Genomic DNA, 23,496 nt, shown 5'->3' on the forward strand with positions numbered 1-23,496 from the left:
TTTCTTGCTTATTAAGTTTTCAATGTCAGAAAAATAACATTTTATTAGTGCAGAAAGGTCAAATAGTTGATTATGCGAAGCAATTTGAAACTTTTTCTTAGTCACAATTTTAAAGTGTCTTTTTTTAGATAGACTTGGAGTTCATTTTCTTTTTCATGCTTTAATTGGATAACAAAAAATATTGGAGGGAAAACATCGAAGATGTAATTTTTAATTAAGACACAAATTTCAGTGCAAAAAGCTCATATTAAATGTACTGTATCGCCAAAAGAAGCTTATTGACCCCCATTTTTAGATTTGAATTTTGATTAGGCTATGTATGTAGAAATTAAAAATATACTTGGCAAAAAAAGTTTAAGACTTTAAATATCAGGATCCAACGTCGTTAACGAGATAATCTATGTTTCAGAACAGTAAACTATACTTAACACTGAAAACAATCATTTGCGATTGCAAAACATAGATTATGTATTGGATATATGCCTCATACAGTTCTGTATTAAAAAATATCAGACAATTTGAGGCCCGTTAGGGCCGAAAACTGTCTGATATTTTTTAATACAGAATTGTATGAGGCATATGTCGTACTTAAAACATTGCTTTTGATTTACCTGAGACAGTCCGATATTAGAACAAAAGACAAAGGTGTTTATGACCACTGAAGCAATTCTTTCAAGAATGCAGGCTTAAGTGAAAAGTACTCAGTATTTACGGATTTGGCTACATTGAAGAAGGTACATGTATTTGAAAGAATTTGATAAGGAGAGTGGGGACAAAATTTTTATTCATTAAAACATACACGGAGATTAAAGTAGTGCAACGAATTATCATCAGAAAATCTAGTGAATGATGAATTTGGAATGAAATGCCGATATGAAGAATATCCAGTGAAAATTAAGCAGATGCTAAAGGTACACTTCCATTTCATTTTTTTATGTTAAGCGTCAACGTATACCTTTGTTTTTGATATTCCATTACAGAAGAACAAACATAATCAATAATCTAGGAAATTTTAGGGAAGCGTTGAAAATCTTGAAATTTCTTTCAAAATTTGTTGCCAATCTGTCAATTAGGTATTAATTATTATATACTAGGCCTAGTTACCTTGATTTTTGCATCTAGGCATCTTTCTTTCTATGAGAAAAATGAAATCAAATGTCTAAACTTTGTGTTTTATTATGAATTTATTTTTGGGGCTTTGAAAGTTTATACGCGTCTCTCTGGTGACCCCCAGTGTGCCCACTCTTTTTCAACAAGAGGCCCACGGGCCTTATAGGTCACCTGAGCATTCTGCAACAACTTTCCAGTTATTGAATTTGATTCATGTTTTAAGCCAGATGCTATATGGCATTCACAATTTTGAAAGAGGCACCATTGATCATCATAACAATACACTTAGCAGTTGCTTAGCTTGGTTTATTGATTTAAATATGCCCAATAATAAGTTCATAGGATCTTCATGAACATTTCATGAATAAAAAGGAAATCCATGAATTATTCATGATCACCTCGCAGGGGTACTGAATACCCATACGCAAGGTAGGGGAACAAAAATGCATTCCAACTAATCAGTAATATTCAGCAATAATCAGTAGTGCCCCTAACACTGTGAAATAAACCCCTGACCCTAGGTCCACACATTGCACAAATTTTAAAAAGGCACCGTTTAAATTGCCTTTCAAAAAATAAATAAATGTTTTATAAATACAAAGGAGCAGATTTCAAACAATTAATTCATTTTCAGTATATAAGTAGAGCCCCACCCCCACCCGGCTGACCCTGGGGCCTTGAAATTCAAAATTCTGCAAGAATAGGGCCCTTGCTCTTCATAACTATTTAGGTAGTTCATCTGCTTCATACCCAGAGACAGAGAAGAAAATTTTCAAAGATTTAATGTATATTCACTATATAATCAACAGAGCCCCATCCCCCACACATCACAACCCCTGACCCTGGGACCATAAAATTCACAATTTTGGTAGAGGCACTCTTGCTCATCATAACTATGTACTTAGTTAGTTTATTTAATACCTAGGTGCAGAGAAGAAGATTTTCAAAGAATTCATGTATTTTTACTATAATCAATAGAGCCCCACCCTAACACAAGAACCCCTGACCCTGGGACCATAAAATTCACAATTTTGGTAAAAGCACTCTTGCTCATCTTAACTATGCACTTCGTTAGTTTATTTAATACCTAGGAGCAGAGAAGAAGATTTTCAAAGAATTCATGTATTTTTACAATATAATCTATAGAGCCCTCCCCCCCCCCCCCCCACCAGAAGCCTTGACCCAGGGACCATAAAATTATTCACAATTTTGGTAGAGGCACTCTTGCTCATCATAACTATGCACTTCGTTAGTTTATCTAATACCTAGGAGCATAGAAGAAGATTTTCAAAGAATTTGTGTTTTTTCACTATATAATCAATAGAGCCCCCCCCCCCCCCCCCAACACCAGAAGCCTCGACCCAGGGACCATAAAATTCACAATTTTGGTAGAGGCACTCATGCTCATCATAACTATGCACTTAGTTAATTTATTTAATATCTAGGAGCAGAGAAGAAGATTTTCAAATAATTCATGTATTTTTACTATATAATCTATAAAGCCCCCCCCCACCAGAACCCCTGACCCTGGGGCCATAAAATTCACAATTTTGGTAGAAGCACTCTTGCTCATCATAACTAACTACTTAGTTGGTTTATTTAATACCCAGGAGCAGAGAAGAAGATTTTCAAAGAAATACTGCATTTTCACTACCTACTTATTTAGCCCTGCCCTAGCACTAGAACCTCTGACCCCAGGGCCATGAATTTCACAATTTTGGTAGAGGACTCAATGCTGATTACAATCATGCAAACAGTTTGACTGCTTGATGTCCAGGAGTAAAGAAGAAGATTTTTAAAGATTGCATTAATTTTAGTGGTTTTGGCCCCACCCCTCAGGCCCCAGGGGGGCAGGGATCATGAAATTCACAATTTTTGTTCCCCTTCACCCATAGATGCTTTGTGCCAAATTTGGTTGAAATTGGTTCAGTGGTTGCAGAGAAGAAGCTGAAAATGTTCAAAAGTTTACGAACGACGTACGACGTACGACGAACGACGACGGACGAAAACGGATAGCAATAGGTCACCTGAGTTTACTCAGGTGACCTAAAAACCGGAAAATGGGTTGAAACACTTCCCCAGTTGTAATAGGTTTATTTTAAGTTTACCCGGTTTTTTTTTTTGGGGGGGGGGTTTGGTTTGTTTTTATTTGCATTATCTGGTCTGCCGCTTGTTCTTCCTGTTACATTATATTCGGTGTAATTGAAAGTTTAATTTTTTTTAATTTTGCAATTCTGTAAGATCAATGTTTCTAAAGCATCATTCTATGTGAGAAATTTAAATTTCTGTTTGTTAAATTATCACACTTTTTATTTCTTTTGTTCAGTAGCAGTCCAATTTTGAAGGATATCAGTACTGAGACAGTCTGATATTACGATTAATATCAGACTGCTCACTAATATCGGACTGCCACAGGTAAATTTTTAGACTTCAAGAACAAAGGAATGACATCACAGCAATGTTTTAACCGACAAGTACAGTTTCACGATTTGTAAACTATGGTTTACAACTCTTAACTATAGTTTTAAAACGATCTGATAAATATAGTTTCACGATTTGTGAAAGTATGATTAACAACTCTTAACTATAGTTCACGATTGTAAATTATACAGTTTACAGATGCGAATCTGTTTATGAACAAAATCTATTGTTAACATTTTATTACAGACAGATAACCTTATATTAGCAATCGTAAACAGTTAACGACCGTTAAATATAGTTTTACAAGTGAAAACTATAGTTAACTAATTGTTAATAACAAACTATAGTTTGAATGAAGTCTTTTAGTGTTCATCAGTTACTGCACATCCAATACAGTTTGACCCAGTTACAAAACAGATGTAAATGTTCATTTTTAGATGTATCTTCCTTGCAAATTTGGACAATATAGGGTTTATAGTCACTTTAGAAAAAACATAGTACTAAAAAACTTGGTCATTCATCTGGAAAGGTCAAATCCAACATCAGATGTCTGGTAGTGTGCATCCGTAGATGAATCAATACGCACAAGTTTGGTCCTTGTGGGGCTTGTCGGTCTATTTACTTGTAATGAAACCTGCTCCAGAATCATTTTTCCCCAAGAGCAGGGGTCCAAAGTTCTTTTTTTAATCTCACACTGCTGAATATGTTACCGAAGATAATGGAAATTTTAAAAATACATAAATATAAAAAAAAAAGTACATTGTATACATTCTCTTAGTCTTCATTCTCATTTCCTTCCTTTGTGTATAAATATTAGTCTTGCAGCAATTTTATAATACAGTAGTATTTCAATACTATCAATCTTATTTTTTTTCTGTGGGCTTCCTGAAACAGAAATGATTCTTTAGACCAAAACATTGGCCTTTTAGCTAGCTTTAAATCAAACTGAAGTGGCCATCCTGTATTGACTTCTCTAGATAAGAGGAGTAATAACGCGAACTGTAGATTCAACATTTATTGTAAAATTAGCATCATTAGCAGTCAGCAAACAAATTTATCAAATGAATGTTGTATGAGCAAATAATCTTAAAAAACATTATTGTGGTTTATAACAAACTTATTTGACTAATGTCAGTGTGTCATATTCCTCACACAGAGACCCATGTAGTACATCCCTAAGGAAGGCGAGATTTTCTCATTCACTGAGCATGAGTTTGACATCACACGACTTTGTCAGTGAATCATGACTACAGGATTTCTTTAATAATTCTGTCTGTGATAGGCTCATCAAAAAGTATTAATCAAAATGTAATTTCTCACATGAGCAAAAAAACTTAATTCATTTTTACTCCTAGAGTAAAAGATTGATTTGAAATTATAATATATAACTAGTGCATTAACTTATGCAGATACTAAACATTGAGAACCTTTTCAAGGCTCAAAGAACAACTGACTAAGCTGTATACCTCACAGGGCCAAAAAAAATCTTTACTTTATCAGGTCAAAATTTTAAAACTCAGTGAGGTTGGCAGATTATTTTAATATTTTTATATAGGTGTATTTCTTCTTTTCATGTAGCCATTTAATAAATGATATCAAATGATTCTTTCATTTTGTTCTCTTATATTCATGACTCAACTTTGAAAAAATGTTAAATAAAATACCATATTAACAAGAAATATATATTATTTGTTTATGTTCTTTATCAAATAAAAAAGTATATCTATTGGCATGCATGAAAAGGGGAATATTTCAACTAGAAAAAAATAGAAAATATCACCATTTCCCTTTTCAACTGATTATGGGAGTTTTTGTCCTGATGCAATGGTGTCCAAGAAGATATAAATCATTTTTTGGGCCCCAAAATACACTGTAATTAATTAATATCATTATGAATACATTACACAATTATTTAATTTTTAAAATTACTACAAATCATTTCATACATATAACATTAGTTTAACATCAAATTGCAGAGATCAGTGAACTAAAACATGCAAATAACCTACTCCAAAACACACACCTAACATCCAACATGTAGCACCAAGAAAAATAACATCAACTTACACAGGAGTACATCATTTCTGTGTACTCTGAAGTTTAAAATAAAGTAGAACAAAACAAGAGCAAGAAAGGTGAACTGTGTATAATGGCCTCCAGTAGTGTTCTGTTAGAGACCCTGTCTCTTTTTGTGTCTGGAATGAAGTGATAAATTAATGATAAATGAGCACTACAGCACCTCCACAAGATAAAAGCTCTGCCACAGTGCTCAAGCACACCAGTAGGTGGCCGCACTAATTCTGCAACAGTAGGTGGCAGCACTGATTCTGACCAGTAGGTGGCAGACCTGTCATCCTGTTCCCCTATAGTCACTAGGTGTCAGCACCAGGAGAAGAATGGTGTCCTGTGTTGGAAGCTCTGTGTATACTGGTCACTATCGGCTCTAACACGACGACCTTCTTTTGTCCTCTCCACGGTGACCACCGGCATCTGGACTAACTGTACTGGAGACTTACCATCTTTTAAAGCTTGTGTCAAGTTCAATATCTGTAAAGTGAAAAAAAGAATTGTCTTGTCACTTTTTTCCAACTATCTATTAAAGTACTTTAGGTTAGTTTATTTATTTTGCATACAACAGGTGCCAAGGTCAGATGATTTAGATATGTTATAAGCGTAATTCGTAATATCCGTTAAGTTTGCAATATATTTTAAACCACAGGAAATGAAAATCAATATGCCGTAAGCATCAGTTGTTAAAAGAGTCTTTTTCTATAAGCATGTTTAATGCAGAACAATCCAAAATTTGAAATTTCTGCCATTTTGTTGCTATAGTAACAGACCTGTCCTCTCATCACTCCCATCTGCTTAGTGAAGGTCCTTCTATCAAAGCCTTTGTCAGTCTGAAATTGTAATCACACGAAATTACTGTATGTGCCAGTATCTAAACAATTATAAATTGTACAAATATGTTTTGAAAAGACAAAATGAAAATACAGAATTTTTCATCTATATTCAAAATTTTTCCCATGTGTTGCCTGCTTTAGCATCATGACAGACATCAACAAAATAAATGGGTGCATAGTTAATGTTATACAGTACTAACATTATGGTTAAAGCAAAGAAAAGGTCACATTTAACTGAAACTAAACTGTGACTATCCACCTTAAAAATGGTAAAAGCTGACCTTGAACAAGTCAAAGAGATCATCACAGAGGTCCTGTACAAAGTTCATGTCAGACAGCTGAGGTAGAACAAGTTCCTTGATTTCATCAGAGAAGGGGACTTTAGCCTGGGGTAACCACGCCCAGTGGTACGGATCTACAAAAACAATAATGGTACGGATCTACAAAAATAACAAAGGTACGGATCTACAAAAATAAAAATGGTACAGATCTACAAAAACAACAATGGTACGGATCTACAAAAATAACAATGGTACGGATCTACAAAATAACAATGGGATTTGTATTTTTCTTTTTAATAATATAAGCAAATCCAAATAAAGCCAATACTGAAATTGATTCTTTGACTGTTGTTTAGAACATAACTTCCCAATGACAGGCTACAAAGCCCTATTTAATCTCAAAATATTAACTACATGTTATTAAACTATTTTTTCTTTTCAGTCTCAACATTCATATATATAAAGTGGAACCTTCATTCATTTGTATAATCAGTTTTTTTTCCATTGCTAAAAATCACCCATACAGTAAAACTCGGTTAGAGCGAAGTCTTGGGGACCTGTGATTTAATTCGCTATATCAGTAATTCGTTATATTCGTATAACAAATTTGTGGAAGTATTTATAGCTAATTTGCAATATGCACGTTTCCCTTTAAGTATTACTACTGAGTATGGTAGGGAAGCAATTATTACAAAACATACCTTGGCTAACTGAGGTTTCGAATTTCATTTGTAAATTCTTACTAAAAATGAAGTCAGTTCAATATAACTTATTTTGAGATTTTTGAAAATTCGTTATAAAAGATGTAAATTTCATTATTTTTAACCTCTATGGGACTCAAAAACAGTTTGCTATATCCGTAAATTCGCTGTATCAGAGTTTGTTATAACCATAAAATTTTACAAAGAAATGTTAAGAAATTTGCCACGGACCCGAAAAACTTGGTGAATTCGCTATATCCACGTTCATTCTAAACGAGTTTAACTGTACCTATACCTTCTCATCATTCCTACACTGACTTACATGCTCTCCATTCATCAGGGTGTTTAAATGGGAAAGCGAGACCATTGTCAATGGCAGCAATGGATATATCAGGATTTTCTACAAGATTCCACTCTCCTACCTACAACAAAACAGGAATCTCTATCAGTGTAAAGGCAACTATCACAAAACTAAACAAAATATGAAGTATACATCAAACACAATACATTAATTGCAGTAGATTGAAAATACATGTAAGTATATTTCATTTGTTGTGATGATTAATGCTGATTTAACAGTTGCAAACTAAGTTTTGTGATGCCTAGAGGTGGTAGAACACAAGTCTGCAACAGCTCAATCAGCATTAAATGTTGTAAATAACAAATGAGAAGACAGTTATTCCCTAGTCTGATTAAAACCAGCCCCCTTCTCCTTTCACTCGTCGCCTGACGAGTGAAAGGAGAAGGGGGCTGGTTTTAATCAGATTGGTTATTCCCTTATTTACCATGTTTACACTGTAAAAGCAAAATTACAGAAATTTACATTCTGTTCATTTATGCTAGTTTATACTAAATTTATAATATTACACTTTTGTATTACCCTGTACCTCCTTATAATCCCTTGCATTTTTAATGCAGACAGTTTTTGGTTTAACTCTGTAGCTTACTATCTCCCCTTTACAAAATTAAGACACTCTTTTGTATCCCCCTACCTCATTATCACCTTTAGGGATGCTTGATGCTGGTTCATACTTTATTAACCAATTGTCATTCCCCCTATCTAAAAATTGAATGACACAAATATTACTTCATGGCCACACCAGATGTTGAAACAAAATTGAAGAGTTTTAACAATAGGTTAAAAACATATACTGAAAGGAAAAAGAAACGCATAATAAACTTTTGAATAAAATTAAAACTTTTATTTCCAATATGTTTTCTAGTATTGTTATCAAACATTTTAATTCAACTTTAAACAACTAGTAACCGAAACCTTGTGTGACTTTGACTGATAATTCCTGAGTTATTAAAATTGATATGTCGATAACCCCCAAAATTAAAATAAAAATTCTCATCATCTCCCTTGCACATCAGTAACAGCCTTGATTTTCTTGTGAGTTCACCAGAGCATTTATCTTTCTCAAGGATTATCATTAAAGCCTTCCGACGGTAGTCTTAATGGTTAAGAGTAGCTGTATTATTCCAAAGCTAACAAATCCCCTCGCCCAATGAATCCCACGAATTTTCGATTTAGGATAGAATTTACAGAATCTAGCTGAATTGGTACACGTGAATGTTTGTTGGGAAGTGTCGACAAACACTAGCTACATTTTCCCAATGTGAACATGCTAAAACATTACGCATTGCGCGTGTGAGAGTAAAATCGACGTAAAGTTGCCAAGCTTGAGTACCAAATTAGAGCAGAGAGTTTCTGTCAGTATTAGCCCTGGTGAAAATATGAGTGGGACTGCCTGCCGTAAAAATATCGGTTTCAGTGATAATGACTTGACAATAACCGAGGTAGCATGATGAAAAGCCCTATCTTGATGTGACGTTGTTACGCGCCAACGTCACCCTCATGGTTGGTTGGAAACCTTTTAAGTTACTCTCTGACAACCGAAAAAAATTTTTTGGTTGAAAAGTTAAAAACAAACTGCACAGCAACATGTTGTTGCCTTTTTATTCACTTATGCAACTCAATTACTAGACCCAATGTAACTTCGATTAGCCATACCTTGATTGCAAGAAATTTATACTGACTGCAAATATCGGAAAACGATGTCTATAAACTCTAATGCATTTCTTGGCACTACAAAATGTGATCACAAAATTGTCATCATCAACATGTACGTGTATTTGGCTTTTTATCACTTCCCCTACGTGACACCATACATTGCATGGTTGAGTAATTTTGACCAGTGATTTTAGTGCACAGTAACCAAAATACACATCTGACCAATTTTCATAATTTTTGGCCACATAGTTAAATATTTTTCGCTATTATGCTATTATGCGTTTCTTTTTCCTTTCAGTATATATCAAAATCATGTACATGTTTTTCCAAGTTCTAACCATAAGACCAGTATAAACACCTACATGCTGTAATGAAAATTAAAAATATAATGTTTCCCTTGCATCTTTGTTATCTCCCTTTGATCATACAAACTAATTCTAATTCAAACAAACTTGGCGAAATAAAACATACCTGTATTTCTAATTATATAATCTAAAACGACTAGTCTTTCAAACAAGTGCTGGAGCTTAGTTGCCGTAGAAACAGGTAAATCTTCAGCATCAAATTTCCGTAGCCAGAAGTCAGCGTCTTTGTATCCATTGACAAACAACTGAAAGGATCCGGTCTGTAACGAGAACAAAGAATCAAGTACCACTATAAGTACTGAGGTACACTACAAGTACTGATGTACTTACAATCGATGATATAACTGACCCCACATCTCCTTACCTTTGGGGGTAAGCCCAGGCGGTGGAACTTTTTACCAACAGCTGGGACTTTTGTCATAATACTGTGTTTGGTTCTTGATTTCGCTCTGTCTATTGCATTGTAGTTAAATGTATCACTTGCTAATTTTACAACCTAAAAAAAAAATAATTCATATTAGCAGTCATCATGTTTACAACATGATTTATTTTTACGATTCCTATAAAAGAAGTAACATGGACAGATATAACAAATAAGCTTGTTGCCATGACCATGATGACACACGATTCTTTTTAAGCTCCCTCTTTTAGTTTATTTTCACTTTTGAGGATGCCCTACTGCAGTTCTTTTGGATCTCCATTGTTGTCCAATCCAATATTGGCATCTACATTCTTAGATACAATTTTTATACTGACTTCAAAGATGACACTTCTCTAACTTTAGTAATGGATACTATATTCAGTAACTCTAACCTTAGTATTAGGTACTATATTCAGTAACTCTAACCTTAGTATTAGGTACTATACTGTATAGGGGGAAAATAACTCGCGGTGTTAATATTCGCTATATTCACGGTATTAATAAATCCATGAATTCAAGAAACAGTGAATAAATTTTCAATAATCTCGATGATTTATTTGGAAATTTGAGAATAGACTACGATAGGTTGACTACGACAGGTTGATATACATGTACATGCAGTACATGGTCGTTTCAGTAATTACGAGTATTACTCGTCATTCAATCATTTTAATTATCACGCTAAACTTTAATTCAAATCGGCAGATAATAACTCGTGTTTGTTCAAAAGCTGTTTTAATAGCCAACGCTACATGTTTCATCAATCAAAACACGTGGGCCATGGGTTTTGATTACCCGTGCGTAACTAATTTTACCACGTGTATTTGTTACCTGCATTATCATGCATATGAGTTTTTATCAACATTTTGGTTTTGAAAAATCATTTTAATAAACACATATACTTCCGTCCAGTGGTTTTTCGCCGCGTTGTATTGAAGATCTTGGGTGCACATGCACTCATCGTAATAGCTTATAGGAAAGTCATTTGACGTTTAAAGAGTAGGACTTTTAATAACTGCACTTGTTTTAATTAATTATTAATGAAATCTATCAATTTTATATAAACCTACCCTGTTGTTTGTGAAATAAAAACAACGCTGAAGAATGTTGTTTACATGTAGCTATTCCGCGAATTCAAGAAACCGCGATCGTGTCAGATGAGAGAAAAACGTGAAAATTACAACCCGTGAAATTAATCCCCTATACAGTATTCAGTAACTCTAACCTTAGTATTAGGTACTATATTCTGTAACACTAACCTTAGTATTAGGTACTATATTCAGTAACTCTAACCTTAGTATTAGGTACTATATTCAGTAACTCTAACCTTAGTATTAGGTACTATATTCAGAAACTCTAACCTTAGTATTAGGTACTATATTCTGTAACACTAACCTTAGTATTAGGTACTATATTCAGTAACTCTAACCTTAGTATTAGGTACTATATTCTGTAACACTAACCTTAGTATTAGGTACTATATTCAGTAACTCTAACCTTCGTATTAGGTACTATATTCAGTAACTCTAACCTTAGTATTAGGTACTATATTCTGTAACACTAACCTTAGTATTAGGTACTATATTCAGTAACTCTAACCTTAGTATTAGGTACTATATTCAGTAACTCTAACCTTAGTATTAGGTACTATATTCAGTAACTCTAACCTTAGTATTAGGTACTATATTCAGTAACTCTAACCTTAGTATTAGGTACTAATTATTAGGTACTATATTCAGTAACTCTAACCTTAGTATTAGGTACTATATTCTGTAACACTAACCTTAGTATTAGGTACTATATTCAGTTGTAGTTTTCGGTCCACCAGACTGGCGCCGGCCTCTGATAAATATCCCTGATTTGGAACCAGGCAACTTCTACCAAAGCAGCAGGGACAACACAACTTATGCATCCATTTCGTCCACTTTGGATTCAGTTTCCCATATGGTTCTTCATCCTTTGGTTTAAATACACCAATGATGTTCTAAGAAAAGAGAAAAGAAAGAGTGAGCCAATTATCATTTACTTTCTTTATGTACTGGGGTATATAAAGATACTGTTCATAGTCTCACTTAAAGCCGCTTAATCCGAAACACATATTATCTTACACAATAAAAGTACGTCATTACATAGATAATATATAAAAATAAATTACAAGATTGATTTCATAGTTTACTACAACAATCCTTACATGGAAAACATAGATCAAAAACCTTATTGACAAACAGAAGTTTCTGACGGGAATTTAAGATCTGCTGTGAAGTAACCTTTGAAAAAAATAAATTTATCGGATATATCTAATTATAAAGATAATTCAAGCCCGAGTATTTTTTCCATTGGTAGAAGCCTAAGTCATAATATATCTTTTAAAAATTCAGTAATTAATTGAATATAATCCAAAGTATTATATATAATAATATGCATATTTAACGTTTAAAGAATAAAGGAAAATCGGATATTTTTAAAGATTTTTTTTAAGGAAGTTTAGTAATGAAGGCTAAAATATTGTCTGTGTACAGGTACATGTATAAGTACTTTCTTGTGAAAAAAATGCTCGGGTTTGTTCTTCATGAGATAAACATTTAAGCGATAAATTTAATTTTTCGAAGGTGATTTCACGCGATATCAACATATGTTTATTTTTTGTGTGACCTAACAAAAATTATTTTTTTTAACTTTTGAATTTTGATATCTTTTAAAAGAAAAAGACCTTAGGGATATAATTTGATAAAAGTTGAAACAAGTTATGGACAATTATTTTTCAAGAAAAACAAATATATTTTTTTCGTGATTAGAATCGGACCTAGCGGCTTTAATATACATGCACTTAATATATTGCAATAGGAAAGGAGGAATAAATTGCTTTCAATCTAAACGTTCATCAGATTCAGTTTTTAGGCATGTATATAAATCACTTATCATGAACTAAGGCAAAACATGGTTATCATTTTTTGAAGTCTCAACTTGCAAAATTAACTATTTATAGATGGCATTTTTTTTTTGGTTTTCTGATGATTTCGACATCAATTTGAGTGACAATACACATGGTGTTTAGTTATATATACATTTCATTATGTATCGAGAAATCAGATGCGTATAACTGGTATAGTACATGTAGCACATTGCAACAGAATTAGCCTTGGGTTTTGTAATTTTTCAGTTGATGGATATCAATATTTGTTGTTGATCACCAATAAAGCTAAAAGTACTTCAATTGATCATTACGGTAGCAGTCCATTATCATTCTTATTTACAAATACAAGATTATTAAAAAAAACACAAAGTTGAGAAAGCATTTTTTTTTTTTTTACAGAAGTTTAAATATTTTAAAATTTTAATGAGTATGACAATTTATCCCACCTTTTGTTTCACAATATAATGAAGTGGAAATCCGAACTGAAGCCCCAAATTATCAATTCATACATTAAGGAGGAACAGGACCTTTAGCTGAAAAAATTCCTGTCAATGATTTTTTTTTCGTATTTTTTATATTACTAATTTAATATGTACTTAACATTTTATAACGGTCCTGTCATGGGATTTCTTGACTTATTTAAAAGATATCGCCCCACAAATACCGCCCTGTGTAGAGTGTGTATGGAGTTAAGATACTTCATGTTTATGGGCCCATAACGGAGTCCATCATGTGAATTTTAACGCACAAACAATAAATATTATAGATAACACTATATACTCAAATATTTCAGAATATTCATAGTGTTTAAATTATCTGAAAGCAATTGTTTTAATTCTATATAGTATTTGGGTGGGATAATTTCTGCATTTTTCAAGGCAGCTTCAACGAGAAAAACCTCATTGGGAAAAAAATTCTGTCAATAAATATTTCTAAATTTACGAATGAATGTCAGTCCTTCATCGTAATAATTTACTGCATAAATATCACTGGGTGAAGCTTACATCAATAACGCACAGGACATCGTTGAATTAGATGCAAGCATGATAAAAACGCTTCATGTTTGTATTTTCTGAGTGCGGGCAATCAATTGTGACGTCACACGAAAACATAAACATTCAAAATTATCTAAATAGAGAGAATCTCTCTTACTAAACACGAAAAAATATTAATTTAAAAAAATCTCATTCAGAAATTTATCATGATACATTGACTGTGACCTGTTTATTATGAAATAAAACTGATCATGACGGGTGTGTATAGTTGATCTCGCTGCACAGAAAATTCAAACACTACGTCTATGACGTCACTGACGTCAAACTGCAGGGTAAAGAGAAACAAATGTGTGGATTGGGCAACTTCACAATATCTAAATGATGGCAAGATTTAAAAAAAATTATGAATAATAATTTCTTAACTTAAATGTTTAGAATAAAATTACAAAAGAACTGTTGATTTTAACAACGTTTAACATGTTTATCATCAACGATTATTATGACGTAATATGTCTATTTAGTCATGTGACATGTGCCCTGTCTCCCCTTAAATGGTTTGATCAATTATAATACATGTATACTATTGTCTAATGATTGTGTTCACATTATTTCATATACCTTAAAGAATTGAGAGTTTTATGGGATATATTTATGTGAACACATGGAAAAGTCTGTCACATAGATATACAAGTGTTTGACTCTCTGGATTATTGGATTTCTTTCTGTTGATCTTATTCATATTATTAAAAAGGAGCTTAAGTTGGGTACATATTGGGAATATACACACATCCTTCCTTCACTCGATTAAAACAAAGTAATTAAGGGCATCCAGGACTCCAGGTGCCGATCCAGGAATTGAAGTTAGAGGGGGTGCCAAAAACAGGCAGGGGGTCTGGGGGCTGCCATGAGGCCCCTTAGGCCGTAGTGGGTCCAGGGGGCAAAGCCCCCGGAAGCTCCTGAATTTATAGAGATTTTGTAGGGTAAAAAAGAGGTCTACCAAGTAGACATAGTTACATTTTCTAGACGAAACTGTGATTTATGCTAACTTTGATAATTTTAGGGGGCGCGCCGGGTGTGCCCCCCCCCCCCTTAATTCCGCAACTGGCATCACACCCTTTGTAAATGCATTGCCGATGTGAATCAGTATGCCTTGCTGTTCTCCATCAATGAAGCTGGTGTGTTTCTTGAATTTTTCACACCTGAAAACAATTTTTAATCCCACAACTTCCAACTTACACCCTTTCTATTTTTCACAAAGTAACATCCACTTGTCCCTTTCACACTGAGTACAGGCACCACCCCTGTGGCAATAGCCATCTCAGCCTCCCACACGAGTTCCTGGTAGCCCGGGTCCCGGGGGAAGGTGTTGCCATACATCGTCTCATACTGGGAGCTGTCCGTGGGGCCCACCACCCCGTGAGGTGAAGGGTCATCCTTCTCTACAATCACAATCTGGTCACTGTCTGTCATTTTACTTCTTCAGACACGATATTCCAGACCTTTATCAGTTGTGGAATTGTCTAGAACAGCCTCGGACTGCTCGAGATTATGATCAGTGAAATGATAACGACAGGGACTTAGATCCGGGCACTGTAACATCACAGGATGCACAATATTGGGCGGGAGTACTAACTCTACTTTCACTTTCACAGCCGCCTCATCGAGCATATCTATTCAATATTCTTCGCTTGGCCTATAGTTCATAAAATTGTTAGATTTTCTAATTTAATTCAGAAAACTGCACATTTTAACAATATCATAATCAACTTCAAAGCTCAAAGTCGTATGACAAACATTGCTTGTTGATTTATCTATGTGATGAAGTAGAGAAAATCCGAGATTTCCTGTTCATGGCTGACACACAGCTTCCTGCATAACAAGAATAATGTCTTTTCTGTAAACGTTTCCTTCTTTATCAGTGGCACAACGATCACATGTTTTGACGTGGCCAAAACATAACGAAATAACGGTCAAAGGGACATTACTCTAATTAGTCACTTGTCAAAGGGATCGTCTCAAAACCTAAAACATGTTTACTTGTAAAACAGATGAAAGGGAATAAAATAATAGTATACTAAACCTCAAAAAATGATTCTTATCAGCCTTTTGTGTGGGAGCTTGTCAAATTATGTTAGATAACTGTATGGCATTAACTAAGACTTTCAACTTTTCATCAATATTTATTAAAGGAAAAAGTACAGTGAAGTAAAAGTGAAAGAGAATCAAGTCCATGAAAGATGTGCCTTTTTAAAGGGGTTTTACTCTTATTAACATCCTTTTAAGAGACTTGTCAAAATCTAATGTATATATTTTATATTTTTTAAATTAGCTATATTATACTGGATTTCCATGGAAAGAAATGTTCCATTTGATGAACATTTTATAAGATCTAAAATCAAGGGCCTGGGTCTATTTCCATGTGGGAAAAAAGTGACATTTTGTTGAAATTGGGAAAAATATAATATTCATACTTTTGTAAATGAATTCAAATAAGAGGTTTTCTTTTCATTTACAAGGTATTTTCATTGACTTATTTTACATTTAGTCTATCAGTTTTTGGAGCATTACCTTAATTAGTTTTTTTTTTAAACACTAGCTGTCATTCGCTTTTTAGCTCACCTGAGCTGAAGGCTCAAGTGAGCTTTTCTGATCACATTTTGTCCGGCGTCCGTCCGTCCGTCTGTCTGTCCGTAAACTTTTCACATTTTCGACTTCTTCTCAAGAACCGCTGGGCCAATTTCGACCAAACTTGCCACAAAGCATCCTTGGGTGAAGGGGATTCAAGTTTGTTCAAATAAAGGGCCATGCCCTTATTCAAGGGGAGATAATTGAGAATTAGTGAAAATTTGGTGGTATGTTTTAAAAATCTTCTTCTTAAGAACCACTGTGCCAGGAAAGTTGAAACTTATGGGGAAACATCCTCGGGTAGTGTAGATTCAAATTTGTTAAAATCATGTCCCCCGGGGAAAGGGCGGGGCCACAATGGCCGACCAAAGTTTTATATAGAAATATATAGGAAAATTCTTTAAAAATCTTCTTCTCAAGAACAGCAGAGCCATAATTGCTCATATTTATATGGAAGCATCCCCAGGTAGTGTAGATTCAAGTTTGTTCAAATCATGACCCCCGGGGGTAGGGCGGGGCCACAATGGCCGACCAAAGTTTTATATAGAAATATACTGTAGAAGCACAAAATTTCGTGGGCATAAAATTTCGCTGTTTTGCCATCAAAAATAATTTCGTGTGCATTTAATTTCGTTGTTTTAAAACTAATCCTATTCAATATATAGTCAGATAAAATTTCGTGTGGGATTTAATTTCGTTGAATTTTGTTAACAACGAAATAAACGAAATTTAATCCCCCACGAATATTTGTGCTTTTACAGTATAGGAAAATTCTTTAAAAATCTTCTTCTCAAGAACAGCAAAGCCATAATTGCTCATATTTATATGGAAGCATCCCCAGGTAGTGTAGATTCAAGTTTGTTCAAATCATGACCCCCGGGGGTAGGGCGGGGCCACAATGGCCGACCAAAGTTTTATATAGAAATATATAGGACAATTCTTTGAAGATCCTCTTCTCAAGAACAGCAAAGCCATAATTGCTCATATTTATATGGAAGCATCCCCAGGTAGTGTAGATTCAAATTTGTTCAAATCATGACCCCCTAGGGTAGGGCGGGGCCACAATGGCCGACCAAAGTTTTATATAGAAATATATAGGAAAATTCTTTAAAAATCTTCTTCTCAAGAACAGCAAAGCCAGAATTGCTCATATTTATATGGAAGCATCCCCAGGTAGTGTAGATTCAAGTTTGTTCAAATCATGACCCCCGGGGGGAGGGCGGGGCCACAATGGCCGACCAAAGTTTTATATAGAAATATATAGGAAAATTCTTTAAAAATTTTCATTTCAAGAATAGCAAAGCCATAATTGCTCATATTTATATGGAAGCAACCTCGGATAGTGTAGATTCAAGTTTGTTCAAATCATGATCCACCGGGGCTAGGGCGGGGCCAAACTTTTGGATTCAAACTTTTCAATAGTAAACCAATTACTACTTTTCCTAGCCACAATGCTCGGGTGAGCGATGTGGCCCATGGGTCTCTTGTTTAGCTCACCTGAGCCAAAGGCTCAAGTGAGCTTTTCTGATAAAAATTTGTCCGTCGTCTGTTGTTGTTGTCGTCGTAAACTTTTTACATTTTCATCTTCTTCTCAAGAACCACTGGGCCAATTTCAACCAAACTTGCTACAAAGTATCCTTGGGTGAAGGGGATTCAAGTTTGTTCAAATAAAGGGCCACGCCCTCTTCCAAGGGGAGATAATTATGAATAAGTAAAAATTTAATGGAATTTTTTAAAAATCCTCTTCTCACAAACCACTGGGCCAGGAAAGATGAAACTCATGTGGAATCATCTTCAGGTAGTGTAGATTCAACTTTGTTCAAATCATGACCCCTGGGGGTAGGGTGGGGCCACAATGACCGATCAAAGTTTTACATAGGAGTATATAGGAACAAGAGGCCCATGGGCCACATCGCTCACCTGAGAAGCTTTGACCATTCTGTTCTTTACCAGATTTACCCTTGTTATACATAATGCATCCCCACCCTACCCAACTGATCATAATTTAGACATTTTGAAATCTACACTACCCAATGATCCTTCCATGGGCACATATATTTCAGCTTTTTTGGCCCAGTGGTTCCTGAAAGAAGATTTTCAAAGATTTTTCCTATATATTTCTATGTAAAACTTTGATTCCCTATAATGGCCCCGCCCTTCCCCCGGGGGTCACGATTTCTACAATTTAGAATTTACACTACCCTAGGATGCTTCCACATAAGTTTCAGCTTTTCTGGCCAAGTGGTTCTTGAGAAGAAAATTTTCAAAGATTTTTCCTATATATTTCTTTATAAAACTTTGATTCTCCATTGTGGCCCCGCCCTTCCCCCGGGTGTCATTATTTGAAAAATTTAGAATCTACATTATACCAGGATGCTTCCACATAGATTTCAGCTTTTCTGGCCCAGTGGTCCTTGAGAAGAAGATTTTCAAAGATTTTTCCTATATATTTCTATGTAAAACTTTGATACCCCATTGTGGCCCCGCCCTTCCCCTGGGAGTCATGATTTGAACAATTAGGAATCTACACTATACCAGGATGTTTCCACATAATTTTCAGCTTTTCTGGACAAGTGGTTCTTGAGAAGAAGATTTTCAAAGATTTTCCTAAATATTTCTATATAAAACTTTGATACCCAATTGTGGCCCCACCCATCCCCCGGGGGTCATTATTTGTAAAATTTAGAATCTACATTATACAAGGATGCCTCCACATAAGTTTCAGCTTTTCTGGCCCAGTGGTTCTTGAGAAGAAGATTTTCAAAGATTTTTCCTATATATTTCTATGTAAAACTTTGATTCCCAATTGTGGCCCCACCCATCCCCCAGGGGTCATTATTTGTAAAATTTAGAATTTACATAATACAAGGATACTTCCACATAAGTTTCAGCTTTTTTGGCCCTGTGGTTCTTGAGAAAAAGATTTTCAAAGATTTTTCCTATATATTTCTTTATAAAACTTTGATTCCCCACTGTCGCCCCGCCCTTCCCCCAGGGGTCATGATTTGAACAATTTAGATTCTACACTATACCAGGATGCTTCCATTTAAGTTTCAGCTTTTCTGGCCCAGTGGTTCTTGAGAAGAAGATTTTCAAAGATTTTTCCTATATATTTCTATGTAAAACTTTGATTCCCCATTGTGGCCTCGCCCTTATCCTGGGGGTCATGATTTGAACAATTTAGATTCTACACTACCCCAGGATGCTTCCATTAAAGTTTCAGATTTTCTGGCCATGTGGATCTTGAGAAGAAGATTTTCTAAGATTTTTCCAATATATTTCTATATAAAACTTTGATTCCCCTTTGTCGCCCCGCCCTTCCCCCGGGGGTCATGATTTGTACAATTTAGATTCTACACTATACCAGGATGCTTCCATTTAAGTTTCAGCTTTTCTGGCCCAGTGGTTCTTGAGAAGAAGATTTTCAAAGATTTTTCCTATATATTTCTATGTAAAACTTTGATTCCCCATTGTGGCCCCGCCCTTATCCTGGGGGTCATGATTTGAACAATTTATAATCTACACTACCCTAGGATGCTTCCACATAAGTTTCAGCTTTTCTGGCCCAGTGGTTCTTAAGAAGAAGATTTTTTAATGACCCCACCCTATTTTTGTCTTTTCTTGATTATCTCCCCTTGCGAGGGGATATGTCCCTTTATTTTAACAATTTAAATTCCCCTTTACCCAAGGATGCTTTGTACCAAGTTTGGTCAAAATTGGCCCAGTGGTTCTTGAGAAGAAGTCGAAAATGTGAAAAGTTTACAGACGGACGGACGGACAGACGGACAGACGGACGGACGACGGACAAAATGTGATCAGAAAAGCTCACTTGAGCCTTCGGCTCAGGTGAGCTAAAAATCTTTAAAAATCTTCTTCTCAAGAACCACTGGGCCAGGAAAGATGAAAGTCTTGTGTAATCAGCTTCAGGTAGTGTAGATTCAAGTTTGTTCAAATCCTGACCCCCAGGGGTAGGGGGGGCCACAATGGCCGATCAAAGTTTTACATAGGAGTATATAGGAAAATTCTTTAAAAATCTTCTTCTCAAGAACCACTGGGCCAGGAAAGATAATACTCATGTGGAATCATCTTCAGGTAGTATAGATTCAAATTTGTTCACATCATGACCCCCGGGGGTAGGGTAGGGCCACAATGGCCGATCAAAGTTTTACATAGGAGTATATAGGAAAAATCTTTAAAAATCTTCTTCTCAAGAACCTCTGGGCCAGGAAAGATGAAACTCATGTGGAATCAACCTCAGGTAGTATAGATTCAAGTTTGTTCAAATCATGACCCCCGGGGGGAGGGTGGGGCCAAAATGGCCATCAAAGTTTTACATAGGAGTATATAGGAAAAATCTTTAAAGATCTTCTTCTCAAGAACTACTGAGCCAGGAAAGATGAAACTCATGTGGAATCATCCTCAGGTAGTGTAGATTCAAGTTTGTTCAAATCATGACTCCCGGGGGTAGGGCGGGGCCACAATGGCAGATGAAAATTTTACATAGAAATATATATGGAAATCTTTTTAAATCTTCTTCTCAAGTGCTTCAAAGCCATGATTAGTGATATTTATATGGAATCAACCTCCTTAGTGTAGATTTTAGTTTGTTCAAATCATAACCAACCCCCCCAACCCCCCCCCCCCCCCCCCCCATTCCCCCAAGGGAAAGGCTGGGGCCACAAAGGTCGATCAAAGTTTTACATAGAAAAATAATGGAAAATAAAATAAAGGAAAAATCCGAAGAACAGAAAAGCTATGTTTAGTCATATTGACATGTAAGCATCATCATGTATTAAAGATTTAAATTTGATCAAATCATAGCCTTTTGGGGTAGGGAGGGTAGGACCCGTCCCCTTCTCAGTAAACTTTTCAGTTCTGACCTGATCTGTGCTTTTTCCTAGACGATGTGCTCAGGTGAGCGATGTGGCCCTTGGGCCTCTTGTAATTTAATAATATAACAATCAGTATATGTAGGAGTCTTTTTTAATTCCTACATTGTAGAGAAAAAACTGTATGTTGAAGAGTAAACCATTACAGTCTTGACACACTGACTTTTTTAAAAGAAATATCTTATATCTACACTTTGTGAATTGTTTTCAGTAAAATTAAACTATCTCTAACTCATTACAATTATACTACAAAAGGTTCATTCAGAGTGATAATGATGTGACAATCGCAAATAAATAGGACCACAAGTAGATACAGAAGTTAGAAATGAAAAAGAAACTATTAACCTTACTTTAATATTAAATGGTAAAAATACAATAAATTATTTGTGTGTATTAACATGTATAACAATGCATTAAATGAAAATCTGTTCCTTATATGTGTTCAGAATAAAAAAGGAGACTTTGATGAAAATGATTTTTTTCAAAAATTGCAGTTTTAGCCTCTATTAATTAAGCCATTTAAGGAAATGCAAGTAAACTATGATGTCATGTGATTTGATCATGTCACAGTCAAGATGTTCCAAATGTAGATCAGGACATGTTCAAAGAGGTAGATCTTATAGTTGGTTTGAACATGGTTTGAACATATTTTATTGTATAAATACTATACAAATGGTTTGAACACAAGTTCTAACAACTTACTAGGTTCTCACCATACAACTGTTATACTCTTATAGTTAAAAGAGAATACGTATCAGTATAATGAAAATTCAACTGTGCTCGCAACAGATTAAGTTGTGTGTGCTAATGTTTGTCTGAAATATTGGTCATGATCGAGTAACAACGAATATATTTAAATGAAGTCCGAAAAAGACAAAAAATTCAATTATGTCGGTTAGATGGGTTCAATCACCAGTTAGTAGAGCACCTGACTAAAGATTCAGGGGTCCAGGTTCAAATCCAAGTCTAACAACTACATTTTCTCCTTTCACATTACATTTGGTGCTATGCCATGCAATGGAAGACCTGCAAGGGAGGAGCCTGAGTTAATTGGGATCTTTAAGGGATCAAACAAAGACCTTTAAGGAGGGAGGAATGTGGCAGCCAGACAGATTATAACTATTACCAGTGGTCATATAGTAGAGCACCTGACTGGAGATTTAGGGGACCAGGGTTGGAATCATGTGGTCTGGTGTGCTGCATTTTTCTCCTCTCGGACTCCCGTTACAAAAAAAAACTAGTAAGAAGTATGATTCTTTTGAAATATGAAAACTTTTCTGTCAATTAAACTTCACACAAGCTTACTATAAATTTAAGTCCCACCCATATCTTGTAATCAGTTGCTTTAACTCCCTCCAAGTCAAGACAGTTGAAAACCTTTGAGGAGACCTACCTTTTCTCTGTTCTTCACAAAGTAGCTCCCACTGGACCCCTGTGTTATACGCTCAGGTAAAATGCCCTCCTCTATGGCCGATTCGGCACTTCGGATTATTTCTTGAAAAATCGGGTCATCCGGGAAATTGTTGTCAAAGAGTCCATATTCATGTTCTACCCTAGGTGCTAACAGTGGGGAGTTTTCCTCGTTTCCCCGCCCACTTCTTGTGGGAGATCGCTGTAAATAGTCTGCTCTGTTGGGATTTGGGACAAAAGTTACGTCTGGTGGAGGAGCATTGGACATATTCGATTTAAAACAGATAACTTAGATAGGATATACTGATCGAATGGCCATCAGCTAAATATAGATTTGTATCACATGTTCAAGTTTCACTCTCAAAAATGACGTCACTCTATTGTTATGGAGCATTATTTTCGTATACAATAATAAATCATCATCCTATATCTAGAAGTAAAACAATG

The 23,496-nt window shown here is 35.1% G+C and overlaps 1 protein-coding gene across 2 annotated transcripts; it reads right to left on the bottom strand.

Annotated features, from left to right (window-relative positions):
• Positions 1 to 4,533: 4,533 nt before the first annotated feature.
• Positions 4,534 to 23,419, bottom strand: LOC134250427 (phosphatidylinositol 4-kinase type 2-alpha-like). 2 transcript variants are annotated; one of them, XM_062732794.1, is made up of 9 exons: positions 23,033 to 23,419; positions 12,000 to 12,200; positions 10,160 to 10,291; positions 9,902 to 10,055; positions 8,409 to 8,476; positions 7,739 to 7,838; positions 6,716 to 6,849; positions 6,372 to 6,431; positions 4,534 to 6,078 (listed from the first exon to the last, which is right to left on the bottom strand). In XM_062732794.1, exons 1-9 carry the CDS (start codon positions 23,315 to 23,317, stop codon positions 5,911 to 5,913), a joined length of 1,302 nt encoding a protein of 433 aa, XP_062588778.1. In that variant the 5' UTR covers positions 23,318 to 23,419; the 3' UTR covers positions 4,534 to 5,910. The 2 variants fall into 2 exon arrangements, with proteins under 2 accessions (XP_062588778.1, XP_062588779.1); XM_062732795.1 differs by lacking the exon at positions 23,033 to 23,419 and adding an exon at positions 15,362 to 16,101.
• Positions 23,420 to 23,496: the final 77 nt, after the last annotated feature.

Source organism: Saccostrea cucullata, unplaced genomic scaffold (assembly GCF_032062105.1).
Source record: "Saccostrea cucullata isolate Sc308-1 unplaced genomic scaffold, CSIRO_AGI_Scuc_v1 ctg102, whole genome shotgun sequence".
Taxonomy (NCBI): domain Eukaryota; kingdom Metazoa; phylum Mollusca; class Bivalvia; order Ostreida; family Ostreidae; genus Saccostrea; species Saccostrea cuccullata.